At 32.3% G+C, this 20,663-nt stretch overlaps 1 protein-coding gene across 1 annotated transcript; it reads right to left on the reverse strand.

Moving 5' to 3' along the window:
- Window positions 1-511: 511 nt before the first annotated feature.
- Window positions 512-18,971, reverse strand: LOC129228145 (glyoxal reductase-like). Its single transcript, XM_054862793.1, has 8 exons — window positions 18,851-18,971; window positions 15,496-15,573; window positions 13,568-13,672; window positions 9,618-9,806; window positions 7,810-7,901; window positions 6,000-6,110; window positions 2,941-3,034; window positions 512-657 (listed from the first exon to the last, which is right to left on the reverse strand). Exons 1-8 carry the CDS (start codon window positions 18,912-18,914, stop codon window positions 512-514), a joined length of 879 nt encoding a protein of 292 aa, XP_054718768.1. The 5' UTR covers window positions 18,915-18,971.
- Between the last annotated feature and the right edge of the window lie 1,692 nt (window positions 18,972-20,663).

The raw sequence follows: 20,663 nt of genomic DNA on the forward strand, positions 1-20,663 counted from the left end.
AGCCTATTAAGTCTGGTATCATAATCTAAATCTGAGAGTCCCCTTACTAATTTAGTTACCCTTCTTTGAACCCTTTCCAATACAAAAATATCTTTCTTCAGATAAGGCGACCAAAGAATGCTACTAATAAATGCATTTTATGTATTTATAACCCATTCAAAAAGTTTTTATCTGAAGATCCCTCTCTTCAAAACTCAGCATTGTTTTAAATTATGCTATATTATGCTGCTCAAATTCAACTGCTTATTCCAAATATCCATTCATTGCATTTTTTAACTACCTTAATATTTCTACCTAAATATGTCACATTTGTACTTAATTATTGATTAACATGTGAATGGTTGAATTTCGCTGATTTCATTAAATCTTAATACATTAAAATAGGAAAAATATAGACGGACAAAATTAAATCACAAAGAATAGCATAATGTACAATCTTCAATTATTCAGTAAAATCGTTCATTAAAAATGTCCCTTTAATTTTAGCTTCTTAAAAATATATCTATAAAGTTTACTTTACACCTTTTGGATTCCAACAAAAATGTTCATCTCTATTTAGATTATCCAACCTTTGAACTTCAGCCGAAGACAATGAAAAATCAAATATATTCATATTTTCTTTCAGCCTTCCTAAATTGGAAGTTTTCGGTATAACACCTGAAAAAATGAAACAAAATGTAAGGTTTAGAAACAATATTGGATATTTTTATTTTAGATGTTTTAAAACATGGAAGTTATGAAGGAAGACACAAAATTGTTAAAGTAATGCATTCAAAGAAAACTAATACAATTCTCATAAAAATATATGAATAATATAAGATGAAATTAGTATTTAAAATTTTATTAACCTTAAAACATATTGAGCTCAACCGAGTTGTGACAAAAAAAAAAGTAGGTGAGTTTAGTTTTTTTAAAAATGGAGAACTTACGAAATTATTTTTATTCCCCTTAAAACAGAAGAAATTTTCAGCAAAGCAATAGTCACAATAGTTTACATTTCAGTTTTTGAAATGTAATGAAATAGATAAATAGTTGTAGAATATCGAAAAATTTAGGCACCCCACCCAGGCATACATAAAAAATTCCTTACCATATAAGTGTTAGAAAAATTTAATAAGCTACTATTTTCTGACACAATTACAAAGAGTAATATTTTGCACAAGCTCAAAGGATGTCTGCCTTATGTCATTATAATGTGAATGAACAATCTACTGGAGATGTGTTACCTCTGAAGATATGAAAAAAATCATCGAAAGAAATTCCCTTTTTTTTCCAGGATTAATGTTTTAAGTGCTGAAATTTGAGCCATTAACAACACAACCTTAAAAAGACAGACTGCAAGTCTCACTTTTAAAAATCAAAATTTTTTAAAAAATTCAGGGGTATCAAAAATTTAGGACCCATCAACTGAAATTTCAGGATAAAGAAAACAAACTCCATTAAATGTAACATTATTATGCAATGTAACACTCAAGTTGTCACAATGAAATAAATGCAACAAGTCTGAGCAGACTATCTCTTTGTATTACAAAAGGAAGTGAGAGTCATGTGCAAGCATATTAATTGTTTTAACAGTTATGAATTTGGCACATGGGTATTTTTAAAGACGGTTATTCTAAAATTTTAAAAGTTGATGTAGAAGACCACAACTTTGTATTATTAATCAAAAATTATGCCATAGTGGTAAAGTATTGCAAGTTACTGTTAGCAGAATAAAAAGCAATAAGCATACATCGATTCGGTAAATATTATTCAAGTATTCTGAAAGGTTTTTTTTTTTTTTTTTAAATAATAATAATAAGTGTTCAAGCAACCAAATAGTTCAAAAATCAAAAATTTATTAAGTGAGAAACAATGTTATACACAAGATAGCAATTATTAATCTTGACATTTTTAACAAAGTCAGGAGACCATCAAACAGAAAGAATTTCAAAAAAAAAACATGCATTCTGAATGTTTACTACACATTAAATATTAGTAGAGCAGGTATGAAACATTGACGTCTCCTTCAATTAAATATTGCAGAAGTTTGTAGAAAAAACACATTTTATAGAAATAATAATAAATTTACCAGATAAAACAACGAATTTTACGTCTGTGGGCAACAAAGATGTAAAAGTTTCAAAATTTTATTTTGATGAAATTGCAATTGCACTCAGTACAGCTTAAAAATATTAATTAGGGGGCCCTGCCCCCTGCTTGCTTTGCTCGCTGAACCCCATTTGCCACCTTTGGCGGGGCAGTTCGGGCCTTTCTTGCAGCAGCTTGACAACAACCCCGCCTTCTACAATGTACTTCTTGCACTCCTACAAATTTGGTGATAGCTGGCAGTTTCCCACTAAATTTGGTGATTAAATCGGGTAAAAGGTGTACTATTTAGCGCCACTGATGCAATTTCAATTTATATCTCCGGCTCTGTTCAGATTTAGGAGGGTGAGATGGGACGGAATGGATTCCTCCAGATATCTTGTATCCAACAGTATCTGTATCATCAACCTGAGAGACATTGTCAATCTCAGGAACATACACACACAAACATGCAGATTTTAATTATATAGAAATAGAAAAAAATTAAGATTATGACTGCATTTAAAAACATCCAACTTTTGTCTTCCCTTATTACAGTGCAGAACACTATATTAAACTTCAAAAATTTAGTTGAGTGTCACGTATTTTCTCTTAAAATCAATAGGGGAAACAGAAAAGTACTGAGTCAAAATTACTGGGATGAAACATTCTATGGTTGGGACAAACCTCACCTGGCAGTGATCATAATGCTATGATTAAGATCTGCTTAGCCTTTGCAATGCTGCCAGATTAGGTTTGTCTCAACTATAGTTGCTTTTTATTTTTCAGCTTAAGAGTTAGATACATTTTTCTTTTAATGCTAGACATTCACTGGTTTCTCAATTCTGATGTTAAATTCTGTAGTGCACTTACTCATTCCATGTTCTATTGCCCATCTTAAAAGGACTTGAGCAGGTGTTTTGCCATGGTGCTCAGCTATTTCCATCACAGTTGAATCAGACAGAAGCTTTAAAAAATAATTTTAAACAAAATAATGTGTATGCAAAAGCAAGTTTATCTACACAAACATTTAATTACAGCAATACTTTATAATATAAATGCTACCGAAGAAGAGTAAATTCAAAATAATGTGGCATGCAATACGCTTTGTAATAAAGCTAAAAAATTTATTGTACATGTTTTGAAAATAATCTTCAGCATCAGTGTGTGTCAGGGGCGCAACCAGAGGAGGGGACCACAGGGCCCGTGCCCCAACCCCCAAAACGCTAATTTGAACAATTTTCAAAAATGCTCTTTTTTTTATTCTTACGAAAATGAACGCACTTTGAGAAAACGAAGTTGTTCCAAAGTAAGCAGGGACGACGAGAGGTCATTTAAAACTTCCCCCTCTCTCTCCTTTTCGGCATTTATTTTTTCTTTAGTTAGGAAGTCATTTGAAACGTAAGTGATTACAAGATCGTATCCCACTGCCTATTTCTTCTGCTAGCGTGGAGCAATCGTTTTCAACATTGCGCCGTCTCAAGTCCTATTTAAGAAGCACAATGATGCAAGAACGCTTAAATGGATTAGCACAGCCTTGTATCAACAAAGATATAGTTGTAGAACCAGATGAAGTTATTGAAGAACTAACCAAGAAACAACGACGGTTAAACTTTGTATTGTAGACAATAAGACAATTTTATAAGTGTATATGCAATGTGGATATTTAGGACTCATCATGTGTAAGTGATTTTATTGACTATTTTGTTGTATTTTTAAGCGATTTCATGCCATTTTAAAGTGTTCCTTTTTTTTTCCTTGAATGATCTTAAAAACATGAATAGTTTAGAGCTTTTGGTGATAAAAATTCGTGTGCATTTTGATTTATTTCATTAATATAGTAAACGAAGTAATAACAAGTATTGATTTCCATTTATTAATTTAAACATCTTACTGCCATACTGTTCTTTCAAGTACTTTAAAGTTTATTCTTAACGTGATTTCAATTCTGTCATAAGAACAATTAATGTTTTTGCAACAGTTTTTGAATAAATTGCAAAACTTATACAATTTTAAGGAATTTTGCTAAATAATATTAATAATAATAATAAATATATATTGATGTAAAGAGAGAGAGAGAGAGAATGCTGATAGTGTTGTGAAAAAAAATTGTGCCTCCCCTAAAAATATTTCCTGGTTGCTCCCCTGGTGTGTGTCATGATTTTTTGTAGAGAATTGAATAGTATATATTTCATAATATTTTGGGAAGTAAACTAAAATGAATTCAATTTCAGTTTAGAAAATGTAGAATTTTTAAAGGGTAAGACTCTAATGTAAGTTACAATGAATCTTGCCATTTAAACTGACAGATATTTATCTTAGTTTTTTGTACTCAGTATTAGTTTAATATAGTATAGTCAAGTCTCGACTTACTCGAGGTATGCGTTCCAAGACCACTCGCATAAGTCCAAATTTCGAGTTGTGGAAAAAAGTATCTATACGATTTTTTTATGAACATACCTAATTAATTTATGCATTTATAAACACCTCTCAAACTGCTTTAAACCATTTATTGCATGCAGAAGGGAATTTTTACAGTAATTTTTAAAAAGCTGTATTATTCTGCATAAAATATTGTTACAAACAGTATGTAGTAATAATTAAATGCATAATTAAATACAGTAATCAAAATTTATAACTTAAAAATGATTTATGCTGCACAATCAGGTTATCAGTCCTCTCGTAACAACGCATGTGCATCAGGAACCTCATCTTGATGAAGAAAGAACAATGACCTTCTACTTTCTGTCGAAATTATTGTTCCAAAAATTTTTATGTTGTGGGTGATGAATTCGCGTTATAGCCATTTCGGGTAAGTCGAATCAGGTTGTAGAGCGAGTCGACTGTACTAGAATTAGATCTAAGTTTTACAATATGTGAGCATTAGTCATGGTTAGAAATATTTTCTTAAAGTTATGTGAAATTTTAATTCACCTTTATAGCGTAATAAAGCTATTTATTTTTTAAAAAGACTGATGCATTTATTAGACTCTGCAATATATCAAATGAAACTATTCATACGAAAAACAGATTCGTCCTATAACGATTAGAACTAGTGAAATATGGTGCACTACTGTTAATTTTTGTTATGGCTACCGATGTGAAATAAATGACCTAAGTGTAGCACTTGACATTCCCCTACATTAACTGCCATACCATTTGTGGCAGTTAATGTAGGGAAATGTCAAGTGCTACACTTAGGTCATGGAAATAAGCGTGCAAGTTATTGTTTACAGGGTTCAATCATTAGTCAGGCAGAAAATGTTATGGATCTTGGTATCTTAATAAATCAGTACTTCAAGTTGAGTCAACAGTGCAGCATTGCAAGTAACAAGGCCAACAGAATGCTTGGGTTTATCAATAAATCTATTTCAAACAAATCTAAGAAGGTTCTTCTGCCTTTATATAGGAGTTTAGTAAGACCCCATTTGGAGTATGCTGTGCAGTTTTGGTCGCCTTATCTGAGGAAAGATATTTCTGTATTGGAAAAGGTTCACAGAAGGGTAACTAGACTAGTAAGGGGACTTTCAGATTTAGATTATGATACCAGACTTAATAGGCTTAATATGTATAGCCTGGAGCAAAGGAGGATCAGAGGGGACATGATTCAGTTGTTTAAATTTATCAAAATGAATGATGTTAATGCATTAAATTTTTGCACCGAAAGCAGGACGAGGGGTCATTGTTTTAAGCTATTCAAATCTCAGACTAACCTGGAAATAAGGAAAAACTACTACTTTAGTAGGGTTGTGGGCACTTGGAACAGCTTACCGGAAGAGGTGGTAATGAGCAAGGAGGTGGATAGCTTTAAGAGAGCCATTGATCTCCATTGAGGACTAATAAATTGACTAGAACCAGCCTAACTGGACAAAGTGCCTGTTGCTGGTCATCACATTTGTATTTATAAAATTGTAAAATATACGCATATTTACTTCACTACATCCTGATTTGGACCCAATTGAAGAATATGCTTGAACGTGAATTCCATTATCCACACAGAATTTCCTAATGGCAGTCTGAGTGAGATACGGATGAACCTCTATCTGAAAGAAGAAGAATTAAGTATGTTTCTATGCAGATAAGTTCAAGTACAGACATATAGTCAATTTGTCAAAATCCACGTCCCAAAAGTTGAGCCCCCCTCCCCCCCCCCTCCAAAAAAAATCAGATGATACATAGTACAGTAAAACTCCCAAATATCAGAGGGACAAAGGAGTACTCCTTAGTCTACTTTCCATAGGTGTCTGTTGTTTTTTAAGAGCTCCCATTAGTGCAACAAAAAGTAACCTTTTTTTTCGGAAACCTTTTAAGCAAGTTTCAATTTCATGTCACGCTGCGGGGAAATCTGAAAAAACACCATGAACAGTACAGAGAATTCAAAAATCAACAAAAAAGCGGGGATTTTTTTTAATTTCCTTAAAATCTAACGAAGGGCAGAGGTTTTTGTTTTTACAGCCTCTGGGGGTAAAAGGAAACATGATTTCATTCACTAACAAAGAGTCACAAAGTCAAATATTTCATACCCAGTTACTCTCATCAAAGAGTGTGGTCTTGGGCACAATGCATGAAATTTTGTCTCACTTCAATCAAAAGAAAGGGAAGGATCTAAAGTTAAAACATTGAAGTTCTGTTTCCTTTACCCCAACTGGTCCTACACATCTTTTCATCTATGTGTCAATTTTTCATCTTCCCATTAAAAGACATATTTGAACACGGTATTTTGCTGTTTGTATGTGCATTGTATACAGGGTGTTCCGTTTTAACCTAAAGGGACCTTTATTTTCACAATCATTAGTCCTAGATGTACACTTCCAAATGCGAAAATGTTCAAAGTCAGATGCAGATTTAAGATATTGAAGTTTGAAGCAAAAATAAAAAATGAGTCAAAAAATACAAAATTTTAAATACTTACCTAGGGCCCGTATAAAACTTTTTATACGGGCCCTAGGTCTTCTAACTAATATTTAGAGAAATAATCTCCATTGAAAACTATTCCTGACACAAAAAACTCAAGGAGATATTCCAGTTCAAAGTTTTAAGGGACCATACAGAAGTTAAGATTGGAACTTATCGCCATTTCAGAAGAATGACAGGTCAGCAAAGTAAGAAAAACAAGGTATTCATATTTTTCATTTCTTTTCAAAAATAAATGAAAATGTTATGCCGTGATACACAAAAACACACAACAAAACCTCGAACAATTTGAAAAACCACACTCGATGCACACTTATAATTTTAAAAACACTTGTTAACCATTATATTTTTCCCCAAAAGGTGTTATTGACAGCAAGTGAAAAGTGGTGTAAGTCACAAAACGCTGTGTTTCATATCTCAGTGAATGCTGATTGTACTGATTTCAAACCTTTTTGTGTTGGAATTATTTTTTAATGGAAATTATTTTCCTAAGTATCAGTTGGGGGACCTGGGCCCCATATAAAAAGTTAAATTTTGTATTTTTTGACTTATTTTTATTTTACTTCAAAATTTCAATATCTTAGTTCTGCATCTGATTTTGAACATTTTTGCAATTGGAAGTATACATCTGGGACTAATGGTTGCGAAAATAAAGGTCTTGCAGGTTAAAACGGAACACCTTGTATACACCGATATGCATATATAGCGCCTCAGAGCAACAGTAGGATATCTTACTGTTATTCCCAAGCTTAGATATCTTACTGTTACTGTGATGCAATGATATATGTGTGTGTGTATGTGGGTGAGAACAAAAAAATATATATATACCTGTAAAACAGCAGGGACTACTGAACAATACTGTAGTAACTCTTCTATATGAGCAATTGTATAGTTAGATATTCCTATAGCCTTAAATTTGCCTAAAATATTTTTAAAAACATTAATATACACCATGTCCACAAATTAAAACTCATTTTACAGGCTTTACATTTTTTAAAACTTTATCTAAATAGTAAGAAATACACATAAACAAATGGTATTGTCCATCAGTCACAAAATAATTTAAACTATCATACAAAATAAATTTTGTGCATTAAAAAACACAATCAAATAAGTAACAAATGCAAAATATTTCAATTTTTTTTAAAGCAAAATAATGAATGATTACAGGCAACAATGTCTTTAAGAAAAAAGTTTAGATTGAAACAAAGTTGTGTTGATCACACAGGATACAGATCAACTGTATTCTTTTTGCAAAACATTATTGTAGCTTTTGAGCATTATATGAGAAGACGAAAAATAAAACTGAAACACAAGTATGCAAAACAACTCTACAATGCCAGATTCCCAATAAAAATGCCGTTTTAGTATAGTTTTGTCCATGTTTGGGAAATGGAGAGGAGTTTCCAGGGTTAACTCCTGAATTTTTTTCAAAAATAAAGTCTAATACTAATTAATAATTTATATATAAAAAAACGAAGAAGTTTGGACTGTCTTTGGTAATATAAGGGTAAAAATAGGCTCTACCGGAAAAAAATCTAAACTGATGTCGTAAAGACACAAATTAAAGCAATCTTTAGCAAACTTAAAGAGCAAGGGATTTGGGATTTTCTCCCAGAAATTTTGCAAAGTTTAAAACCTCTTTTAACCATTAATTCATGCTTCTCTTTTATTGATTTAAGGCAGAATGAAAGGGTCCAGAGGTTCTACCAGATTTTTTTTTAGTCTTGAACTTCCTTTGTGGACTTCAGAAAAAGATCTCTGGATTTTCTTTTTTCTGAATTGGAGTCTTAAAAATGCAGTTTTACTCTATCAATGAGGATTCTCTTCCTGATTTTTTTTCCTCAAACTGGAGTCTGAAAAAGCAAATTTAGGTTATCTTTGAATTAAAGACAGGAGGGAGTGCATTCGGGAATTTTCTCCCGGAAAATTTTCAAAATTGAAGTTTTGAAACTGAAATTTTAAGCAATATTTGGCAATATTAATGTTTGGGTAATCTTACCCAGAATGTTTTGAAATTAAAAATCTTAATGCTTAAGCAATCTTCGATGATGAAAAAAGTGCCTGGCAGTCGCCGCCCCCTGTTGCCAAATATTAAAGTGTTCAGCTGAATTGAATATTTGCTTTGTCTGCCCAATTCCCTAGAAATTAGAACTTCCTTGCTTTTAGTACTTTTTTTCATTGCAAAATGTAAAAGCATTTCTTCTCCAGCCATTAATGAATAAGTTATTAAAAAAGTCAAATTTTAATAACTCTAATCTGTACTGAAATCGGTTTCCATGTGGAAAATATCTCCCTAAGCCATGAGGAAAATATTTGAGCCCCCCCCTTAAAATTTATTATGGGCGCCCATAGCCCAATATGCGGTATACCAAATATCAACCAAATATTCAGAGCATCTCTAGTATTAATACTCTTTTTAAATTTTTTCATGATGTAGGAAAAACGTTACCTCTTTATTTAAATCTATGAAGTATTTTGAATTGGAAAAAATAGAAAGTGATCTTCTTAGAAATCATTAAAAGCTTGAACTTGATAATAACAATGGTTACAACTAACAGATATATATTAAGTTAATAAAAAGTAAGAACTGGTTTTAGTCATAAAAGTGTCATCATTCCTTACAAATGTTTCACCTTCTTTATAAAGAGTCTCCAACTGTAGCCAAGTCTGTTTTCGAAGTTCTGCATTGAGGGGGTTGTCTGGCTTCATTCCCGAAGAGCCAGGCCAGTGGATTAAATACAAATCAAGGTGACTCAGTTGGAGTGCTTCTAATGATAATGATGCAGCTACTGCTGCTTTCTCAGTACCTTGATATGCAGGACCTTTTGGAAAGAAACACTTAAAATGAATACTTAAAAATTAGGTTTTGAATTCAAAGAGCATATCAATCTTTTATTCAAATTAAGAATCCTTGTACAGCACACACACACACACACACACACACACAATCAAAGCTTCCAAAACATACTTCAAGCACTAGGACCTGGAGCACTAGGACTGTTCTAAAGCACCAAGACTGCAGTTAGGGAAATTCCCTTTTTGGTAATAGTGAATTAGCATAGGTATTATGCTTATTGAAGACATTTCTCTAGTACAAATGCTATTGGCATACATTTTGTTTTACAATAACAATATAGCAGAAATCTATCCTTATACATATTATTTATTCATACCTTATGTATATTATTTCTGTAGCCTGTGTTTAGTTTCTACGCGAGATCTACCTCAATTCTTGATCGATTTCTTTGATTTACACTTTATTTTAAAGCTTATCGTGCAGGCTACTGGCGAAAAATAGACCCATGGTCTAAAAATTGTTTTTTCTGTCAAAAAAACCTGTTTTAAAGAACCAGAATGAGGTTTTTGGTTAAATTTATAACTTTAACTTGCACTATGACCGGCAGAGCTGAATAGCTTGATCGGCAGAGGGTTCGACTGGTAACCAAGAGAATGCGTGTTCGGGCCCATGTTCGGACAATCTGCATCAAAAAATTAGAGAAATATCGCTCCTTACATGAACACTGAATACCAATTGTGATGGAATAGATGAGATGGAAACGCTCCTTGCTGTTATGAAAAAATGATGAAACATGGAGCTAAATTAATTCTTAATTGTATGGTTCTTTTTTTTTTTTTTTTTTTTTTTTTTTTTTTTTTTTTTAAAGCTTTGGCTCTGGTAAGAAAATTAAAGCATAATATAGGCGAAAGTATCAGGTTTAAGATTTCAGACTACAATGGATTTTTTTTTTTTTTTTTTTTTGTTCAGAAAAAAATAATAAATCGTATATTGAAATATAGATTCATCTACAGAGTTTTTGACTCTTTGTACAAATAAAAAAATTACTACCTCAATTTGAAGGGTTAACTCCTTTTTTTTTCTTCTTTTTGTAAAAAACAAATAGCCTATCACATTTTTACTACATACGAAAAGCTACGCTTAAAAAAGAGCTTAGTTCAAATTATTTTGTATTTTAACCCTGCTGTTAAATGATGAACACGTGCTGCCATCTAAGTCATAATGGTTCAAGCAGCCTGCGATAACAAATTGTAAAAATTTTCAAAAATAAAAACACTTCTCTTCAATATCTTATCTTATATATTAATCTTACCCCTCATTTTAAAACTTATGAGGTCGCTAATGACGAAAAATAGACTTATGGTCGAAAAATCAAGTTTTCGGAAACGCCCCTGGCTGTTGCAAAACCTTGATGCAGCCTAAAGTTCTTATGCAGATGCTTTTTTAAAGCAAAGTTCAAATAAAATTCTCAAGAAAAAAAAGAAAGTAGCCTGTGTGTGTGTGTGTTTCTTTTTTTTTTTTTTTTTTAATAAAGCTTAAAAGCACTGGATTTAGTTGTTCGGTTAAATTGATAAGTTTTTTTCGGTAGAGCGTTCGGCTATAAACTAACTGAACTTCGGGCAAGCTCGGGCTGTCCGACATAATAGCAAATTTAGATTAATATTACACATTACATGTACTCATAACGTACAACAGATAATACACGTTATAAAGTAAATTCAATGGGAATGCTACTTGGTGTTTCGACTCCTTTATGAAAGACTACAGTTATCTTTCGGATAAGTTAACTGTTAATTGAAGGGTGTTCTTCCTTTTTTAAAGCTTTGACTCCGTCCAGACCACAAAGCATAATATAAGCGTAAAAAAAAGTATTAGATTTATCTCAAAAGAATCCTTTTTGTGCAGCAAAACATTTTCATTGTATGTTGAAATGTAGATTTTTCTAATAGCAGTGTTCAACCTTTTGTACAAATGAAAAAAATACTACGCCAAATTGAAATAACGAGTTTTGCCCAGTAAACCTTTAATTATTTATTCAAATACGATACGAAACATTAAAAATTTATTATGAAACATTTTCTGCTGCTTTTTTATTACACATTCCTTCAATGAATAGCATTCGAAAAGCAAGGCACAGTTGCTCGGTTTGTTGGAGTGTCGTGCTGTTAATCAGAATGGCGCTACTTCGAATCCGTGCCAATAAATATCTATTTAATGTTGTTTTTTTTTTTCCTATAGATGCTCACAAAGCCAGAACTGTATTTGCCCCACCCTTTTTTTTCACATGCACAATTACTGCTTTTTCACGAGTCATCAGTCACACTTTTAATGATATCTATGTTTGCATTGAAAAAACATACGATGGTCAAATTATCACAATGTTGGATTTAACGAGGTTTTGTTGCTGATGTCTTCAAATTACATGCCTTCTTCTTTGCACTTACTTTTTTCGGTTACCTTTTTTTTTGTTCTTCTTCATAATGTTCTTTCTTTGAAATTTTTAAAGAGCGAAATGCCTTATGAAATGATTCGAAGCACATTGCCGAGTTCCGCACGGGTCGGCTAGTAATATCTAATACGTGATATTAAAAACAAAAGTATTGCTAATATGGCATTAAATTTTTCAAGTTTCTACAAGATAAAAGGTTAATATTGCAGATTTTAAAAGCTTTACAGTTGAGTCTCAGGCATCTGCAGCTATAACTCTTGAAAATGTATAAAATCTGCACAAGAAAAAACTTATAATTAATCAAGACAACAAACTCAATGCCACTGACATCAATTGAATGGTCTACAAATTTCAAAGCACTTTTGACTTTCTTAAGGTAAGTCACTAACCTACAAATTTATAAGTAAAAATGAAGAATAATTATCTTCAAATGAAAGTTTAATAAAAGTGACTGAAGTTTTTCTTTTTTTAAAGAAAACTAATATAATGTTTCACATTCAAAATTAGATCTCTCTTTAATGAATTAAAAATAATGCTTTGCCCACAGTCAGGTGCAGATCCAACTGGGGGAATGGAGGTCATGACCACCCCCCCCCCTCCCCTTCTTAAGTGAGCAAATATAGCCAAAAGCTGTATTTGGGGGAATTATATTTCATAAATTGACTCCAGTCACCCTATTTATGTCCAAAAATGACATTTCTAACCCACCCCCTTTCAGAATTCGCCCCCTACAAAACCAGAGGCTGGATTCGTTCTTGCACATTATATGACAACTTTTTGACAAATCATTTTACAGCTGTACCGGATTAACCGGGTCTAAATTCTAAAATCAGCCAATTATATCACTAAGTTATTACACCTTGATATACATTTCACGTCAATTAGGAACAGGTATTGCTCTAGCAGTTTTTCTGCCCCAGGCCATGTTGACAATTGCCGCCCCCCTAATCTTAATAATATATTGTTGCCTCAGAGCAACAGTAAGACATCTAATCCCAGAAAGAGCAGTAAGATATCCTACTGTACTTCTTAGGAGACGATATATATATATATTTTTTTAAATCATTGAGTATACTCTCATGTATTGCTGCGATTTGAGATGCAAAGAAAAAAGACTAAGGAACAAAAGTTTAAGTTTCTTTTCTTTTCTTTCTTTCTTTTTTTATTTTTATTTATTTATTTATTTGCCTCCTTACATTTTGCCATTATGAAATTCTCCGCCCTAAGCAGTGGCACAGGTTGGCATTCCCCATGAACTAGACCTGATTAAAAAAGCAACAAAAGGTGTCTCAAAAGCCAATTAGTTATACAATTTAAAAAAAAAAAAACATTCTTACCTAATTTGCTAGTAATAAAAACATCACTCCTCAAAATATTTTTAGAGTTCACCTTTCTTAAAACTTCACCAATAGCAGACTCATTTTTATACACTGCTGCTGTGTCTAGAAGAGAGAAAAATTGCATTTAAATCATGTAATAGTTTTAAAACAACTTTTTTTTACACTAAAAAAAGTCTAAAGTGTATGCATAATTGTTGTGATGAATAGCAAAAGATTTTTTTAATTTTTTAATGTCACTGTTGGGTGAAATTTTAAACAACTTCCCTCTTAAACTGCAAGCATTTTTTATAATTTAAGTTTTTTGAAAGAATATATTCTCTATGATGGTCACAACCCCCACATTTATAGCAAGAAACACCATAACAAGACACAATGTCACATGCCTTCTTCTATTTTTGCCAAACATTTTAATAAAGAAATTTTAAGGAATTTATAAAAAGACCTTTTAATCAAAATTTTGTCATCCCTGGTCAAACATTTCCTACTCCCAAACTAAAACTTCTACTTTGATTTAAGGAGACAGTTGAGTTAAAATTTATGTTCCATATCAGCTTTTCAATCCCTTATGCAATTAATGGTTCCCAATCATGAGTAGGAACAACAAATTATGTAGCAACTTTATGCAAGAGAAACTAGCAAAGCTGACATACACCAATATTGATTTTCACATTATATTATCTTCCTACTCTTTGAATCCTTTTCACAACTGCTTATCAATTACAGTTGCCAAATATAAAGAAAATAACATTGTGCAACACCTTACGTACTTAAAATGCAATTACATATAACATTCTTTGATATGTAAAAGAAGCAATGAAAAACTTTGTACAAGGAAATGAGTAAAAATACAACAACATGCATTCATGTACAAATAAAAACATTTAAAAAGAACTTTAAAACTCTGCAAACAGCTGTTTCAGGGTTATAAAATCAAATCCCTTCTTCAGTGCATAAAAAGAACGATTTGGGAATCTTACTGAATCTGGAAAAATTCCACTTTATTAGTGAATGATTTGTCGAGCACGCCCCCTTTCCCTACTGTTTGGAAATCTTTCCTTTACCGAATTTTTTTCAGTGTATGACCTTTTTCCTAGGTACAGATGTTCTTGCTGTTTTCTGCTGTCATCACGTTTCTGGTTTTGGCCGCTTTCAGCCTATTTACTCATCAATGTTTTTTTTTTCCTTTTCGTTCACTTGTCCGTTGTCCGACTTGGTGTTCCATTGTTCTTTTTATGCATTGAAGAAGAGGTTTGATTTTATAACCCCAAAACAGCTCTGTTTCCAGAGTTTTTAAACTCCAAAAAACTTTTTAAATGCTTTTATTTGTACATGTATACACGTTGTCATATTTTTAAACATTCTTTGATGTTTTAATGTCATTTAAGAACAATGGTTCATGCAGAGGTGCCCCGATGGATGGCCACTGACAACTTCCAAAAAATTCCTAATGTGGCAAATTTTGACTGACGATTCGGCAAATTGGATGCATAATTGCATTATAGGAATTTTTAAATGCCCCTTTTCATTAGAAATACTTATGTGTGCAAACCTTTATTTTATCATTTGGCAAAATTTGGAATTCCATTTGGCTACTGAGAATTTCTGCCCATCCAAAAATTTACCTTCGGGGTATTCCTGGTTTCATGCTATTTATGAAATTAATTTGCAAGTATATTTAATTAATTGATAATCACATGTCCTTCTATGAATTAATTAGGATAACCTATTTAGTGAAAATGTTTTAGTTTTTTGCAGCACAGTCTAATAATACACTCTTTCTTTTTGACTTTACTTTATTCATCTAAAATATAGTACTTGTTCAAAGCAACAAAGAATTTTTCAAGAACATTGAAATAACTTTTGACAATACAATAACAAAATAAATGCAATGCTTACTAAAAAAAGCATTTATTATTAAAAATTACCAATTAGCCTGTATCCTTGTTCTAGTGCAGCTTCAGTTATGGAAAATACATCCGGCGACTTCAAAAGAAATGTTCCTACTAAAAAATCACAGTAAAAAAACTTCTAATATAAGCAATAAATATTTATTAGTTTATTTATTAATTAAAAAAATCATATAAAGTGAAATAATAACACCAATAATAGACTATTGGTTTGGTGGGAGGATGTCTAATGTACCTGATTTTGACTTTAAGGGGCCCTGGGCAAAGAAACTATTGGATATACATAGAAGGTAAAAAAATGAACTGCCAAAAATGTTTTGAAAATCTAAATTACACAAACATATTATTTAAAAATAATTTTATGTAGGCATTACCTTTCGGTGCCAATCTGTATTTCCTTTTACTTGTATTCTGGAAGTAATTGCTAGATAGAGAACCAAACCCTGTGGTTCGACAGCCCATGATGGCCAAGGCCTACTGTGCCCAACTCAGTTTTCCTGACCAGGGGCTCTGGAGAGCAAGGCAGATGTTCCGGTCAGGTGGTCAGTCTAACCCGGAACCCTCAGTGTTTGGTTTCCAAGTACACTTGGTACTCATTTTATCGACCCACTGACGGGATGAACAGCTGAGTCAACGATGCTCAACCTAGGAATAGAACCCGGGCCTGTGGAAGTGCGAAGCCGTACCTCTGAGCCACTAGGCTTCAATTGCTTGACTGATTTAAGCTTTTAATGGTTAGTGTAAAATATGAGAGTTTTTCTGTATCTTGATAAAAAAAATTCATAAGAGTCCGAACCACAATTAAAATTACTTGCTGCCTTCTGAACTAACATAATTTAATATTGCATAACTAAAATAATAATAATAAATACATATACAGTAGAACCTCCCTTAAGGGACACCTGCAAATAAGGTACACCTCTATTTAAGGGGTATTTTTTCTGGTCTCAGTCCCTTTTAATAGGGTCCTCCATATATTTGCCTCTAATTAAGGGACAGTCACAGAGAAAAATTAAAAAAAATTATGTACACGTGCATAAGAAAGTGAATTTACTGGAATTCAAGCTTCAATATTCCTCTAAAAATTAATTGAGGAGAGTTGAACAAATGTTAAAGAAACAAGTATATATTGTAAAAGAAAGAAGTATATATTGTATTGCATGATTTGCCCACCCGGATATTTATTCAAGTAGGCTCAGGGGCAAAGGAGAAGGTGCAGAAACTGACTAGCTTTTTATATAAAAATTGAAATGTTAACACTAATTGTAATTCACAATGTCTTGCATTGTAAATTACATGACATGAAGAAAATTCATGCCATGAATTACTTCCAATTAATTGCTTTATGCTGCAAAACTTTGGACTTAATAAGTTTTTGACTTATTAAGTCCAAAGTTTTGGACTTAATCATAATTAATGAAATAATAACAACTTTTTAAAAAATCAATAAGTGTTAATTTTATTTAGTTGTGTATGAAAAATGAAAAGTATTTAGTCTTAAGTGTTAATAGCTTAAGTTCATAAAAAAATTATACTGAATTAACACACTGCATACCTAATCTAAAATACCTCCGAAGAAGGGACACTTCTATTTAATTGACATAATGTCTAGTCCCATTAGTGTCCCTCATTGAGAGGTTCTACTGTATTAGTTTGAGAACATTGGAATTAAGAGGGTTTACACTGGGGAATGGCCTAAATATATAGTCAGCAAATTATTTGAAAATAAAATGTTGTTTGTTGACCAAACTAAAATGGCATGGACGCACATGTCCACGCAATATGCGGATATATTTGCTGCTGTGCATAAACCTTTACTGAAGATATGTGCACAGCCTGAGAATTTTTAAATTGATATTGGTATTAAACATTGATTACCTTCAAAATACAGTAAAACCCCTCCTAATGGACACCCCTCTTATGCAGGCAATTTTTAATTCCCCAGTTCTAATGCAAATAACATTATTAAACTTCTGTCCTGGGACACCTCTCAATTGTGGACAAAAAAAATTGTCCCGTTAGAAGGATTTTACTGTATTAAATAAATTAATGAAAAAAAAAATCACTTTTTGCTTTCATGGATAGATTAAAAGCAAAAGCCATTGTCTTTAAAAAATGTTGCCTACCTACTGTACTTTTGCCTACACACCCCACCTTTCATACCTGAAGATATATTTGAGTTGTGTGTGCAGGTATTTTATATTTTCATCTTACATGATTGATGGTATAGCAACAGAAAAAAAATATACAAACAATGTGCGGATCGGCACATACAATGGAGGAAAAACTCATTTCAAAACTCTTTTATCTATTTTGAGTCAAACATTCATTGAAAAATCACAATTTATTTTTTTCTTTTACACTCTATTAGTCCAAATCAAAAAATTATCAGTATTTTTTTATTTTTGAGAAATTTTACTGTAAAATGTGCTTTTGAAGACAATTTTGTTTGTTTTAGAAGTGTTTTATCAAATTTTTGGATTTTTCAAATATTTTATTCACTTGAAGTTGAATGAGAGTCTGTATGACACTAAAATAGTGAGAGGGCTGTGTGGATGATGCCTTACCTCTGCTAGTTATTGAAGAGCGATTATTGGTTCTAGGAGTTCAACCAATCATAAAAGAGTCTTTAGACTTCTTCTTTACGAGAATAGGGGTAATAGTAGGGAGTGCTATCGACTTTCAGTGAATAGTGATTGGAGAAAATTAACCGTCCCAATTCAAAAGAGCTAATTTTAAAAAATAAAAGACAATACTAGACTCATATTGAGAAATGTATAAAATATATTATCAAAAGAATAATCAAATCTGTATACAAATAAGGGATAGTGGCAAAACTTGGGAAATTAGCATAAACCCAAGAAACATGAGGAACGAAATCGAGAAGTAGAAGCAAAAAGAGGTATAAAATCAGGGAGCGAAGAACCGTAATTTATTTACTTATCTTCATGTATTAATGAATGTGTGTGAGCTTCAAAAAGCTAACTAACGAAGAGACGTGAAGAGAGGTTAAGATAAAACTGACACATCAAAAAAAAATGTTAAAAAAAGTTTATTACTGAATTAGTGTTTAAATTTTTAAAAAAACTAGAATTGCACCAAGACATTCTTCCACCACGCAAGCAGTTGCACATTTTTCATTCTAACTCCTGGAAATAATTAAGGATGTACAACTGCAAGGGAATGGAATCAGAGAATTTTATTATAATAAACAGATGAAAAATAAAAGCATGTTTTTTTTACAAGAAAACGTTAATAGGATAATTTATTCTACAAAAGATCATAATCATGTGCGGTTGCTAGCAAAGAAACATAATTTACTAAACTAAAATAACAGCATTCCCATTCTCCGTAAAATATTCAAGTAACATACGTCCTAAAAGAGGCATTTTCACACCGTTGTTCAAAATCACTTCATTTTCAATAAGTGCCGTCATCTTTTCATTAAATATCCAAACAAAAGTCGAAGTTCTAAAATACTGTGCACTAAACTCATGGACTGAACAGCTTTGTTTGTTTACAAAAGGTAAAGTTTTTAAAGCTCTTACATGATTGGTTAGTGTCTTCACCAATCAAAACGACAAAAAGTTGAGTAGAAGTCCAAGTGGATAACTTGTGCAGTATGCAGCCATTAATATTTGGGTGTGTTCGAATAGAGCAACTAGCTAACCATGGTTAACCAGTAACTAACCAATGGTTAGGATTCTACCAGTTAGTCGATTGCACTTCGCATTCAAACCTGAGCTAGATATGGATATTTAAACAGCCAGACTAGGCAATTAGTCTGGAAAGGCAAATTTAGATTAAATGTAAAATATATCCTGCAAGAGTAAATCGACTAAACTACTCTTTTAAGGGGACATTCCCCATTTTAACACTCAGTCCCCACGTTTTAAAATTGTGTGTGTACCACATTTTCTGAAAATTATTCTCAGAGTATTCCAATTAATGTATGTAAAACAGTGCAGATTACTAAAACGTGTGTGTGAAAAGGCATGTGTGTGTGTGTGTGTTGATCCGTCCCAAAGTTTGGCTTGAATTTGCGGTTACTACAGACATTGTATATGCAAACTGAAAAGTTATAATTTTTTAATTTCTTTTTAAGTACATATAAACGCATTAATTGGTATATGAATTAATTTTACCTAAAATATATTGAAGTTGCAAAGAAACATACACATAAAAGACATTTCGCAAGTACTTGAATTTTACAAATATCAATATAGCCCACCTTTTGACTAGAGCAATTTTTAAGGAATTTACGCTAGACGACGCAAATTTAACATAAAGGCTACAACCTTCCCAATAATTTTCCTCTTCTCTTATAACGAACGTGTACATATATCGTCGTCTCAAAGTGGTATTTTTGTAATCAGCACTGTGTTCTGAGGCGACTGTATAGGAATTCTGATTTAAGAAGCCGATATGAACCAACTCTAAGTATAATATTAACTCCGAAGTAAAGGGGGGTCCGGGGGTTTCGCCCCAGAAATTTTTCGACTTTGCAGTCTTAAAAACGAATTTTAGACGTTCTTCGGTAATGTTAGGGAAGAAGAGGGTCAGTGGCGCTCTCCTGTCTAATTTTCGAAATAGTAGCTCTAAGAATGCAGTTTTAAACGATCTTTGATGATGTTAGATGGAGGAGAGATTTGAGGGCCCATCTAAGGAAATTTTTCTGATTTGAAATCTTAGAAATGCATATTTTAACTGTCTTTGACTCTGGTGTGACCCTCCCCCCACCCCGGTCAATTTTTCGAAATTGAAACCTTAAAAACGGAAACATTATCTCCAATAATGTTGAGAAGAGGGAGGTTCGGGGATTCTCCGACGGATTTTTTTTTTTTTTTTTTTTTGCCATTGATGAGTTAAAAACGCAGTTTAATACGATCGTTTCGTGATGATACGTGGAGGAGAAATTCGAGAGACCACATAAGAAATTTTTTTTAATTTGCAATCTAAAAGATGCATTCTAATTATCTTTGGTAATGGTAGGGGAGAAGAGGTTTTTAGCGCTCCCCCCGAAATTGTAGCTTTAAAAAGACTGTTTTAGATGACTTTTGGTGATGTTAAGAGGAGGAGACATTAAATGGCCCATCCCGGGAAATTTTACTAATTTATAGGCTTAAAAACGCATTCTAGGTTATCTTTGGTAAGATTAAGGGTTGAAGAGATTTTGAGGTAAGCTC

The sequence above is a fragment of the Uloborus diversus genome, chromosome 8 (assembly GCF_026930045.1).
Source record: "Uloborus diversus isolate 005 chromosome 8, Udiv.v.3.1, whole genome shotgun sequence".
In the NCBI taxonomy this organism is placed as follows: Eukaryota; Metazoa; Arthropoda; class Arachnida; order Araneae; family Uloboridae; genus Uloborus; species Uloborus diversus.